At 37.7% G+C, this 13,864-nt stretch overlaps 1 protein-coding gene across 3 annotated transcripts in view; it reads right to left on the reverse strand.

Moving 5' to 3' along the window:
- Positions 1-13,864, reverse strand: part of DENND4C (DENN domain containing 4C) — a 79,779-nt gene that overhangs the window by 14,704 nt on the left and 51,211 nt on the right. For 2 of the 3 annotated variants that reach the window (XM_082075049.1, XM_082075047.1), the window contains 8 exons: positions 13,579-13,704; positions 12,629-12,769; positions 10,152-11,303; positions 8,387-8,563; positions 6,573-6,682; positions 3,628-3,803; positions 2,429-2,611; positions 644-833 (listed from right to left, as the gene is read on the reverse strand). In XM_082075049.1, coding sequence (XP_081931175.1) covers positions 644-833; positions 2,429-2,611; positions 3,628-3,803; positions 6,573-6,682; positions 8,387-8,563; positions 10,152-11,303; positions 12,629-12,769; positions 13,579-13,704 — 2,255 coding nt within the window. Of the gene's footprint in view, positions 1-643; positions 834-2,428; positions 2,612-3,627; positions 3,804-6,572; positions 6,683-8,386; positions 8,568-10,151; positions 11,304-12,628; positions 12,770-13,578; positions 13,705-13,864 lie in introns of all 3 variants that reach the window. The other variant, XM_082075048.1, reaches the window with a different exon arrangement.

Genomic DNA, 13,864 nt, shown 5'->3' on the forward strand with positions numbered 1-13,864 from the left:
ATTGCGCAGTTTCAAGCTATCTAAACTTGTACAAAGCCAGTGGCAGCAGAGATTTCAGAAGAATCTCAGTAATTACATCAGCTGTGGAACCGAATCATGAGTTCACATGTTAAAGACAGCTTCTTGCCAATAAAAAGCACAAGGAGAGTGCAGAAACACTTTGCTTCATGTGCCAGAATAATGTAATAGTCTCAGTATTCCCTCTTACTTTACCTACCCATCCACTGAACAGGTAAACCTAGAAGAATATAGATGAATGTAAGTAAATGCGTGGAAAAGGAACAAACTTTCACTCTTGCAAGAGTGTGTTGTTTGCACTATTTTGTTCAGTGTGTTGCAGAAGTTGAGTTATTTTTAAAACAAAATTCCAGTACTAGAAAGACAAAGATTAGCTTCATCCTGCTAGAGAGAACATTTCAAATCAAGCAGCATCGTTTCTACATTGTACTGAAAATGCAATTTTAGATATACTGAACCAAGACTTTTTTCTTTTTTTTTTTTCTTGTCATAAGAACATGATAATATGCTTGGCCATCCCTATTTCTCCAAAGAGACAAGAATGATAGCAGTAGAACGTTATTCATTGTAAGTTCATTGCATTCAATATTTTGCTGTCAACAGAATGTGCAGCTTCTCAACTTACCACAACTTCTTGCAAACTATTTGGAAGACTAACTGTTGAAATGCCATGAGAAGGTCTCTGGGAAAGATCAATGTTTTGCAGCGGACCTCCAACACTGTGGCTCCGAGTCAAGGACACTCCCCTTTTTAGTGGATTATTGACAGATGTCTTCATGGTTCTAGGATCTTTACTCCGTTCTTCTGCCACATCACTGTTTGGATTTTAGAGAGAATATGCTAATATGAAACTACTCAGCATTCCTATGGCAACAGGAAGGAAGCAAAGAAAGGCTGCCAATTAAGTATCCCAAATCAAGTTTCTCTATGAACAAGGAATCATATTCACCCAGTTAGCTTCAAATTTTAGGGAAAAAAAAAAACAACAACAAAATGCCCTTCAGGACAGTATAACCATCCTTCAAGAAAAGCAGCTGGGTATAACCTAAGACACAAATCTGAAAGCACTGCAGTTCTGTGTAGGTACCATTACGCTGGTACAGCTTCACCTTGCTTAGAAAAACAGTAATCCACAGTTCTGTCAACACACAAAGACTATCTTGTTCTGACTATGCTCGTTTTTACTTTCTCTTCCCTTTATATTTACTTTCTCTAAATGTCATAAGAAGAGAAAAAAATATTACAGAAAACTATTTATAAGTTGCATGCACAAATAACTGGAAAAAAAAAATTGTAAGCATCAACTTCATCCAACAAGTTAATTTAAGCAAACTCCTATTACAAGGTTGTCAAATTTAATTAATACAATCAAGGCTCTTGCAGACCTGGGAATATTAATTTTGTGCATGTTATAAATGAAACAATGGATAAAATCAATTCAAATATGATACATAATAAAGAAGAAAAAACATCAAGTGAAACAGAAAATATCTGCTTCCAAATAATCTGTAAAGAGTGGGAAGAGATTCATTTAGAGGTGACCCTCACTCCTAAATTTGTCTTTAGTTAAAAATATATGACACCAGAGGTAAGAGATTAAGATAAGCATTAACACCATTAATTTTTAGAGTTTAAAATATTTAACTTCCAATAGTCTGATACAAGTATTAACTTGTTAGCTCAGGAGCATTGATGCTCAGGAATTCCAAACTGAATGATGATTAGAAAACAAACAAACAAACAAAACAACCAGCAACAAACACCCTAGCCTTTACAACAAAATGTCATTAAATCCCAGCAAAAAGGTCAGAATTCATAGCAGCACTATTTCAGTTCTTCCTTCTTCCAGCATGACACCTTCTCCTTAACGCTTCTTTGCTCCAACTGTTTCAAAAGTCATATTCTCTTTCTGAATTTCAGTTTTATATCAGTATTACTTATCATAGAAGACAAGCTCAGTATGAGTGTTGAGGGCTCCCAGAGGTTTCTCTTAAAAAAGTGTGTTCCAGAAAATTGACTTATTTTTCCTCATAATACAGTGCCCTTCTTGTTTAATTCTAAACACGAGGAAAAGTAATGCTTAAATTTCTGTGTATCTTTAAAAGGTGAGTGTCTTCTAACACTACTGAGTAGAAGCGTTACCTATACTCAATAGCGGATGGTCTTGAAAATTTATTTCGACAGTTGTAACTCCAAAACCCAATCATTTAGTGGGACAAGCTTACTTCAAATTGATATAAGCACACTTAAAACATGCAAAAAGAATGAGGGGAAACAGACCATCATCAGGTCACAATTCTAACTGTCCACCGTATTTGGTACATAAGCCAACTTTGACTTTAGAAACACAGGAGAAATATTGGAAGTGTTGATATATTTTTGACAGAACAAACAACCCTCATTTACCTACCTCTGCTCAGCTGCAGAGCCCGTTTCTTCAGCTATGGTATGGCTGGACTGTGGGTGATCTGAAAAACTGATCAAGTCACCAACAGCTGGACTGGCCAACAGTTTCTGCTCCAATGGATCCGTGGTTAATGGAAGGGTACCACTCTGTAAACTGTCTCCTGAGGTACTTTGCTTCAGGAAAAAGCTAGGTTATAACATGAATGGGAGGGGAGAGAAATAAAAAGGTTAAGATGTAAGCATAAAGTAATTTTAAAAGTTATTATTTTCTACATTTACTTTCAAAAAGTAGCAAAAATAAGGAAGCACAACATTAAAATTCTTGACAACTGGACACAAACATCATCCTGCTTCCTCCTCTGCAACTCATCTGGGCAGAGTAAATAAACACATATATAGATTCGATCTGCAAGACACAAATCATTACAAGTGACCTTAGTTTGTTGTGGTTCCTAATCAGCAACAACACATCAATAGCTGACACACCACTGAAAATGGGTGATATTGTAATGTGACATTACAGACTAGAAGACCCCACACTATTACAGGCATGAGATAACAGAAATGTGTCTTGCTTTGCTAAGGTTTTTAAGTACACATTCCAGAGATGTCCAGCTTTAGTTTTAGAGAACACTCATGGAAGCTGTTTCACAGCAATAACCACTACAGTGAAAATCCATTTTAAATTACCTTAAAATAAGTTCCAGCCTTCACAATGCAATTAAAAGAGGTAAAAATATAAGCCGAGAAGCTTAAACTGGAGAACTACTGGAGAAACAGTAAGCTGGAGCATCTGTAACTCAAAGCTGTTAGTAAATTTAATTTGGGAGAAATTCTATGCTGACAGATGTATATAATGTTTCGTATGCTTCTAAAAAGTTCATGATTCATTAGCTTTCTTCTACAAGCTAAACAAAATGAAAACACTTATACCTTCTGTATAGTTACACTTACAAAAATAAACGAAAAGAAGAAGTAAAAAGGCAATAAGTTCTTTGCTTTTTGGCTGTTTTATGATGAAATTCAATAGTTTACATGACTTATAATTTCTTTCAGTACAATCATGAGTGTCAAACAGGCATTGACATTCTTGTGAATACGTAGACAAAAATACTGGGAGATATAACTAAGATCCTTTTGTGAAAAAATATAACCATGTACAAGTGCCAAGGCAGAAAGAGAGCATCTATAAAACCCACTAACCTTGCAGAACCACGTAGGTCTTTAAATTCAACATTAAGTAAAGGTAAGAAGGTACTTTTACAGAAAGGACAAGTAGTGTTTAAGTTTGAATCATCTGCTGTCCACCCAGCCATAATTTCTTCATCATAAACCAAAGCACCACAAGCTCTACATTCAGAGCAGCTTGACATCAACACCTAGAACAGCAAAGAACATATATTATCAGTCTTGTCTTCACGTTCTTTTATAATGGGCTTTATAGGCTTAATATCCACAGGAGTTTAACAGGTATCAGAATGCCAGCTGGGAGGCATGATTTCATCACTACTTACTCACCATACTCAGTTATCTTGTCCACACAACTTTTACCTATGAAATGCAAATACTAAGAATTCATTTTGGTTTTGAGACCTGGAAAAAGCATTATCCTGAAATGTTACTAATTTAGCATTTACAATTGCTTATTTCTGTGAAACCTTCAGCTTACATAAATTGTTTGGAATTGTATAAGTAAATGCATGTTTACTTCTCCAAAAAAGAAAAAAAAAAAAACCCAAACAACAACAAATCTAAATTACTAAAACCCCTACAAATGACAAAAAAACAATCAAAAAACCCCCAATAACCAAACACAAAAGAAACCTTTATAGTGGTGTGGTGGGTTGACCCTGGCTGGCTGATCACTGAGGTCACTTACCAATTACTGTCACAGGCAAAACAGACTTGACTTGAGGAAATTAATGTGATTTATTGCCAATCAGAAGTCAGAGTAGGGTAATGAGAAATAAAAACCAAACCTTGAAACACTTTTCCCCCACTCCTCCCTTCTTCCTGGGCTCAGCTTTGCTCCTGAATTCTCCAGCTCCTTTCCCTGAGATGCACAGGGGGATGGGGAATGGGGCTTGGGCTCAGTTCATCACGGGTTGTCTCTGCTGCTCCTTCCTCTTCACATTCCTCCCTGCTCCAGCACGGGGTCCCTCCCACAGGAGACAGTCCTCTACAACTAAGTTCTTCCCACGGGCTGATGTTCTTCATGAACTGCTCCAGTGTGGGTCCCTTCCACAGGGTGCAGTCCTCAGGAACAGACTGCTCCAGTGTGGGTCCCCCACGGGGTCACAACTCCTGCCAGTAAACCTGCTCCAGCGTGGGCTCCTCTCTCTACGAGGCCACAAGTCCTGCCACGAGCCCACTCCAGTGCATGTATCCCATGGGGTCACAGACTCCTTCAGGCATCCACCTGCTTTCACATGGGGTCCTTCACAGGCTACAGGTGGGTCTCTGCTCCACCATGGACCTCCACGGGCTGCAGGAGAATTTCCACCACCTGGGGCTCCTCCTGCCCTACTTCTTCACTGGTCTTGGTGTCTGCAGTTGTTTCTCTCACAGATTCTCACTCCTCTTCCAGCTGCTGTTATGCAGCAGTTTTTACCCCTTCTTAAATACATTATCCCAGAGGCTCTACCACCGTCCCTGAATGGCTCAGCCTTGATCAGTGGCAGGTTCGTCTTGGAGCTGGGTGGCATCGGCTCTGTCAGACACAGGGGAAGCTTCTGGCAGCTTCTCACAAAAGGCAGCCCCTTAGCCTCCCTGCTGCCAAAACCTTGCCACACATGCCCAATGCAAGTGGAAAAAACAGGAAGTTATTTTTTACCTAGCAAAAGTCTCATCACTAAACTAGATTGATAACTGGAGGAAAGATTGTAAAATATGACCCCGTACTAGCTGAAGAATGGTCTATAATCCTTATTTTTTAGGCCTCCTCTTACTTTACTGTTTCACTCTCACAGGAAATAAACCCAAAAAACCACCAATCACAGCATATATTTTAGATCAACACAGCGTTGTAACGTATTTTAGATATTAGCCCAACAGTAACATCTTTTCTTTTATTATGCTATGTCTCTTATACAAGGCACTACAAAAGTTTGACAAGCCTAAATGTCCAGAAGATCAAACATAAAAGAAAATTACACAAGACCTAGCAAAATAACATGACACCTTAAAGAAAAGCAACCAAAGGAAATGCAGTGACCATTTCCTATGTACCTGAAATCTGAAAGCAGCTACAAATGATAACTGAAACAGAGAGACATATTAAATCACTATTGTGCTGGGTTTGGCTGGTGCTGTGTTCTAGAGGGGTGACCATCTCTGTGCTAATAACACACCAAAGTCTTAGCTATTGCTGAACAGTGTCTTACACACCATCATCGTCTTTTCTCCCAGATTCTGCCCCACTGAGGAGGCTGGCAGTGCACAAAGAGGTCGGGAGGGGACACAGCCAGGACAGCTGACCCCAACTGACCAAAAATACACTATGTAACATCATGATCAGTGATAAATGGGGTGTGTGGGGGGGAGTTTTTCCAAGGTAGCTCTGTTGCTTGGGGTGTCATGGTGCTGACTTTTTGCCTTTGCATCACTTGTTTTGTGTTGTCCCCCTTCCTTTCTTTCTCCCCCAATTCACTTATTAAACTTTGTCTTGGCCTTCAAGCTTTTTTTCTTGCTTCTGCTCTTCCAATTCTCTGTCTCATCCTGATGAGGGGGAAGTACCCAAGTGCCTGGGTGAGGGCTTAGCTGCTGGCTGTAGTCAACCCACCACAATTATTTAGTATCAACACATAATTTTCATAAAGGCAAAAAAACAAACAAAAAGATTGAAAGGGAAAAGAAAAAAAAAAAAAACCAAACTGCTTCCTCTCTAATTTCTGTCTCACTTCAAGTTTTGATCCTTCCCGCAATTGTGTCTTCTGTCTATATATGACAGATACATAAAACTATTTATAATAACACATTTCCCTTTTTTAAAGCTACTGTCACACCCTGGGCTAAAGGTAATAGGCATCTTTGCAGTAGAAACATGGAAAAAATTGTTTTGAAAAATCAACCACAATCCAAGGAAACAGGTATTTAAAGGAGTAATATTGAATAATTATATCTTTTGTTTGTAAGTTTATTAATCTTACCTCCATTGCATAGTTCTGGAAAATGCTGGATAAACTAGTATTATGTGAAGAGCTGTGCTCTGACTTCTCAGAATCCAGAACTTTCATGCTTCTTGGGAATGAAATTTCACCTGTACAGAAAGAGTTGCTTGGGTCTTGTATTCAAGGAAAGAGTAGTTCACCCATTCACAAATAAAATAATTTCTGCTCAACCAAGACATAAAATTGTCCCAGATGATCTCAAAAGACATGTTTAGCTCTGGAACTACACTGATATTATAATTACAAAATAGAGAAATATCACTTTTATGATTAACATTTCAACGTTATTTTTGTCTAACACAATATATCACAAAATGGTAAAAGAAAAAAAGCATCAGTGAATAACATCTGAAAATACGAAGAAAGAATAAGGAATGGCAGAGAGCAGTAAGATTACTCAATATACATACTCTAAAAAGTTGTTCAGGATTTCTTGAATGACACATGTATATGTAAAAAGCAAAAACAAGGGCAGTACCAGGCAAGACACATGGTACCAGACATGCTATTACTACGCTTAAGTTTTCCATGCCTAACATCACAGTAAAACAAATAATCTTTCTTTGGCAAGGCTGGGTTTTAGGGTCAAAAGCTTTGCCCAGGAGAAGGGGAAAAGGAGTTTGAATATATTTACCAGATGGAAATGACAGAATCAGTTTTAGGAAGCAAAACTACCAGGATTACTTCTTCTGACAAGTTTAGTCAAACTTTCCCATTCAAAAAAATCACTACTAGAGTCACTCCGTCATAAAGGCTCCTCTGCTGCTTCAGCTAAAGTTTATGCTTGTGAGAAAATTCTATATATCCAGTTGGTGGCTGCCACTCTTCATAGATACTTCTTATAACCCTTCTGACTAACTGGAACTAGAAGGTATCTCAGCGACATTTTGCTAGACAGGGTGAGTTTATGTCCAGCCCGCAAGATAGTTCTTCCTATCTTGATGCAGACAGCTTTATGATATTTGCATCATTAAAGTACTGCAAAGAGAGCTAAACCAAACCCCAAGCTGGTTCAGTAACACACCTTTTTCCCAACATAATAATCAAATCTAATCAAATCAAATCTATACTGAAAATGATTAGATTCACTTCATCCAGTTTTAGAACTGTGGGGAAAACAACATTAAAAATAGGACAATTTAGTAATAGGCATATATTTCCCAATTATTTACCTTCACAACTTCAAATCAAGTATGCATCCAATACCTCCTATTCCACAGTAAAGCAAATGCATTTTTTGTTTGCATTGCTTTGTTTTTATTATGGGATTGGGGCTGTGGTGTTGGTTTTGTTTCTTTGTGTAGGTTTGGTATTGTTTGTTGGTTTTTGGTTTTGTTTTCTTGTTTTGTTAAGTTTTGTTGTTTGTTTGTTTTTTCCTCAAAATATCTGCCTCAGTTATGCAACTATTTGCAGTTCTCGAACACTCCTTTGCTTTTCTGTATTAATATCTCAAGAACTTTCAGGATATTATGACTTTACATGAATAAGCACAGGGGTTCCTGACTAAAACTAGCTAGGAATCTTCCTATTACATGCAGAGAGGTGGTATTTTTGCAGTTAAGTCCCTGTGTTTCATATGAACTTTTTTATATTTAACAAAGAGAGAAGCATTAGCTCTTTGCTACTGCAAGAGAACAGAATGGAAGCACAAATTTGGTTGCACTTAAAGACTTGAAGTAATTTAACATTACCATAGCTTCCACTGTTATGAATGATTTCAGACACAATAATTTTCCCTGTTTGTTATATTATAAACAAATGGGCGGGGTGGGGAGGGTGGAGAAAAATCTCACCTGCACTGTAATGCTGTCTTCCTGCATCTCCACTGCTACTGCTACTGCCAAGACTAGTAGTGCTTTGTGCAAGCTCATTTGTAATTAGCCCTGGGACTCCAGTTCTCGGTGGCAGATTATCTCCTAAAATATTATCTTCAAAACCAGTAGGGAAGTTAAAGTCTGGTCGACTATGTTCTTCCTTTAATGCAAGAAGAAGAAAATTAGCACTTTTGAGTACTTCCAGATCCACTAGGGGACTTCCAACTTTATTGTATAAATAAATAATTAAAGTAGCAGATTAAGATGAAATCCTGATGTAAAAAAAAATTATTAGATGTAAGATGAATGTACACAACCCCAAAAAGAACAAGCATTGGACAAACCAGAAGGATACTGGAAAGACAAAAGGCTTTAGCCATGAAAATACTTAGCTGAGTATCAAACAAATTGACAGGGATGTAAAACTCTTCATTACAAGAGAAACAGTAAAAATTATGCAGAAACAGTGATTTGGTACACAATATGCAAAATGAAGGAAAAATCGTCTGAATTAAAGTCTTATATTTTCACAATTGAGGACAGGAATGAAACATACCAGCTGAAATGATGCAGAAATAACATAGTCACTAAGACACAGGGTGTGACAAAGTATAATCATTAGGATACTAAATGAGGAAGTTGCAGAATTAAAAAAGAGGAAAGAATGAAAAGATCCTTGAAGGAAAATAAAGTAAGTCATGTTAAGGGGATTATGATACAGTATTGAACAAAATCCTACAGAATAGCTCAGTATAATAGAAAGGCACACAGGAAAACCTAGGTCACAGGTGAAAAAAAACTCAGGAAAGAAAGCAAATCAGTGAGTTTTCACTATCACAGGCATATTCTGGTTAAAAAAAAAACAAAAACAAAAACAAACTTTTTTTTGTATTTAATAGAAAGGACCCCATTACTAACATCACTTAAATTGGTTTCATATAGATATAAAGCTAGACATCTATCTTCCCTTTTCCCGCCTTTTATGGAGGTTTGGGAAAGGAGGGAGAACTTGAAAAGGTCATCAAGAAGCTATCTTAAAAGCCTGAAGAGGGAAGAGAGAAGATACTCAAAGCCAAACACGAGCTCCAGGGGTTAACTGGATCAAGTAGAGGCCCTTCTAAGAGAGAAAACTATGTCCAGAGTTTATGTATGAGTTTCCATGTATATGGAAAGGAGGAAGTTGTATCCCTCCCACGTTGTTCTTTCATTCGTGTCATTATACTCCAAAATGTTTTTCTCTGAAAAAGACTCTGTTAATCAAGTGTGCACACAAAAACCATAACATTTAGTTTCCAGACTCCTGATGAGTGAATTTACTAGGTCTCAGGCTGTCCCTTTCAACTTTAATTCTCACCAACCTCATTTCTTAGGTTTGTGATTTGTTTTCACAGCCTTTTCTTATTTTTTTAAGATAAGACAAGCAGTATGATATCACTTAAGACAACATAATTTTTTCTTACTAGGTTTTCTTGGTGCAGCTTCTTTAAATTTAAATATTAATAAAAAGATAAATAAATGGGAGGAGGAATGCTTAGAACAAAAAGTCAGAGTTTACTGCATCAAGACCACTTAATTTGCTTCTGTCTGAAAAGTGTATGGTGGAAAACTCCACCATACATAAAATACAATTTTTATTAGCTAATAAAAGTTAATACTTAATAAAAAACATTATCTTGTGAAGCAATCTTCTAGACACAGAAGTTACCCCTTTTTACCTCCCCAAATTTTTCATATTGAAAAGCACTTGCCTCTTCATCCGAGTAACTATATGCTGAAGTTACAACTCCCCACATCTTACTGGCCACATTGGCAGCCTGTTTCATGCCAGATTTCAGAACATCCATTTTTGGTCCAGACAGTATATTGTCTAACTTCAGATTGGATAAAGTTGTTACCACAGATCCTAACGAGCCATGTGGAGAAGAACGACCCAGTCCTGTCAAAGATGAAGACCGCTCCTTTTGAACTCGTGGATGAGTTTGCTGCTTTGGTCGTCCAGTGAATGTTTTGGATCTGGACACAGAAGGACTTCTCCGATTTTCATAAGACTCAGGAGACGGCAGGACAGGATCCAAAGGCAGGCTTGACCTCCTTTCTTGGGAGTGACCAAGTGTACCAGAGGCTTCCACTTCCCTGTCTGGCTTGTGCAGTTCCATGCTGGGAAACTTACTACCCAATGGGCTCTTCAGATTCATATAGCTCTCTATTTCATCCGCCAAATTACGTGCTGCAACTGGTGACACCAACTTTTCCTCAAATTCTGGATGCCTTGGTTGTGTGCTGTCAGTAGCCAGCAAAGATAAAGGGTCCAAGCCTACTTCAACATCTTCCCTTTCAATAGGCTTAACCACTCCATAAAAGCTATTCCTCTTAGTAGTTTCATGTCTGGATTCTAGTTTCTGGGTTTTGGACTCAGCTGATTGCTCAAGGTTCATGTCTTCCACTGTGTTCATGTTTTCATCTCTCCCATTCTCAAGATGCTCCTGTCCTTCCCCAGGTTCTTCTAGAACTGGTGAAGACTTACGCTCCAATTCCCAATCACTCTCAGTCACACAACTCCAAGTGCCACTTATGCCAGAAACCTGCTGGTCAACAATACTTTCAGAGCTGTTGGATTTATTCATATGACATGGTGAGGTTCTGGCCCCAGACAAAGCTGCTGTTAGGATCTTGGCATCTGCTCCCATCATTATTGCTATTTCTTTAGAATGCAAGTCCAAGCTGCCTTTTTTCAGCAGCATTCCAGCTCTGCTTTCACTGCTGAAACTGCAGCTTCTCTCTGAAAACAGTTTCTGCCTCTTCTGTCCTTTTTCACTTGTTTTCTTAGGAGAAACATCACCAAAGACTACATCTTCAACTGAATCCTGAGTTACAAACAGTGGGCTAGAACCAGTTTCTAAAAGAGAAAAGGCATTAATATGGGATCCATAGCCACCAAAAATATTTCTTTCCTAAAATCATATGAAATCTCATCATCTCCTTAATGGTGATAAGATAGGGAGCACTACAATCTCAAGTTATCCGTTAAGAAGATACACTAGTATTAACAAGGTGCTTTACAGGCTGCAAAGACATCCTGCAGATAAAAAGTAATCTACTCTTTGACTCCTTGAAGTCAAAGCTTTTCATGGCTTCTTCCTCCTTTCCCTGTGCCAACACCCAGCAGAGAGGAGGTACTACATCCATGAACTAAGGGAAAGTACAATCACAAGGGAGGATTGCTCTATTTATTTTTTTTTTCCAGAGCTATATTCACAGATCTATATATTGAACTCCATAGTTCATTCTAGTTCTGAAAAAACCCTAGTGTATGTCTGCACAACACAGAAGCATATTTCATTTATGACAAAGCCATATTTAGGAAAAGCTAATTAAGTTTAGCATGTGGAAGATATGAATTAATCTTGTACTTATTGTGATTTCCTTGGATGAATTGGGAGTATTTATTGCTATAAAGCTGTGTTGGCTAGGAAAAAGCCTGCATAATTATGGGAATTTTACTATATTAGGATCCCAACAGAGGACTCGATGAACCATATCCAGTGCTGGAGGATGTTTAAGTCTCACATCAATGCTGCTTCTTGACTAGTCATCAGCTCTTGTGATTGCCAGACAGGTTCTGGGAAACTTCTTGCCTAACTTTTACCAAGAGAGAGCAAACATCCTTTATCCTTTACTATCAAACTACACTGAAGTGGACTACATTGCCTTAGTCAAGGATAGGCACAAAGGCAGAAAAAAAAATGAGGCCCAAGATTTAGCTTTTAGATATCCATAAGTCTACCTCATCATATAGCTCCAGCTACATAAGTAAATTTTGTATGGCACAAAGACAACATGCATTATTCCCAGATTGTACAATGGCAATGTAAGTCAAAGAAACAAAAGAGACTTGTCCAAGGACAGCAACGTTTAGGTGACAAAATCAAGAGTGAAGACCCTAATTCTCTTGGTTTTCTAGTACATCACTGAAACACTATCAGTGCAGGACAGGAAAAATCTTTATTTCAATCTACTCAACAGTGAGTTTCAACCTTAGAATCCACAAGTTCCTTCTAATTCACCTGCAAAGGATAATGGTGGAAAGCAAATGTTGTGTGAGATATCTGCACCTTGAACAGAAGTTCCTTTTTTTTTTTCCCTAGCATGAAAAAGATTGCAAAACACTATAGCACAACAATATCAGGAGTTCAGTAAGCTTTGTTTCACCCAATGACTCACCACCACTGCTTTTCCTTCCACTGCTATCAAAAATGCCAGATGGAACTTTCACAATACTGTTACCCCAAACAGGTGGGTCTGTTGGACTATGAATTTCTATATTCAGTTGTTGCTTTTCATCAGGTTTCGCAGCACAATCCTCTACAAGAGAATGTGAACTTTAGTTAATTTAATGAAATAATTTCACTTGCACTGTTATAGAAAACAGAAACTCAAACACTGCTCCCTTATGTGATTTCAACCTAAAGGATCAGTCCTACTAGGTATCATGAATTTCCTGGAAATAATACTCAGAGAGATGACAGTACATAGTATTATGCAGAGAGCACCTCGCTGTTCACAAGGTTAGAGCACATGCCATTTTCCTCCTTTCATATTTTTTCAACTAACCAAAGTAGAGCAGCAACAGCAGTTCTCAGATTTTCATGCAGGGCTCTTTGTCTAATGACAGCTTTTGAAGCCCTAACTAACACTAAGGATATAGTAACACAGATATGAAACAGACTAATCAATGAGAGAGACAAAATACAGCAAGACTAAGGACAAAAATCTGGATAGAAGACAGGAGATTACAATTTTTTCTGCATCTGAGAAGAGTTTGAAGGAAAAAGTAGTGCCTTTTATTAAGTCAACTTGTATAGCTAAAGAAATGGTCATTTTTTTCAAATATACAAATGAGAGGAATCAAATGCAAAATACTACTTCCCCCAGCACTTGCCTCATTTTTCCATCTATATTGAACTAGTCTAATAAAACGCTGTTTCTACCTATATGTATTCCATTGCTAGTAATATTACCTAGGCCACATAAGTGGTCCACCAGATTTCATACAATCACATTTTGACCCTGGCAAAATTATTAATTCAATACATTAAGTATTTGTGGTAATCTAATACATGAAGCAGATTTATTACAAAAAGCCTTTATCAATGTAAACATGCATACTTAACCTCCTATTAGATCTTCAGCTTTAGAGGAAGTATCTTTCTCTACTTGTGTTTCAGTTGAATGAAGACTATCCCCATCATCTCTTAAAAGTTCATCCTTGGATCCATAGCCCTGGTCTGACTGACCACCTGTTTGAGGGAATACAAACACATGCTTCAGATTTGTTTTGATTTCCTAAATTTGTTTTCCAATAAGAAACTGAACTGAAATTAATTTGTTTCACATTTTGTTTCACCAGAAGAGTTCATTGGTGATGATGACAGATGAGATAATTAGGCTATACAATCC

This window comes from Streptopelia decaocto (genome assembly GCF_964273445.1).
Source record: "Streptopelia decaocto genome assembly, chromosome: Z".
Lineage (NCBI taxonomy): Eukaryota > Metazoa > Chordata > Aves > Columbiformes > Columbidae > Streptopelia > Streptopelia decaocto.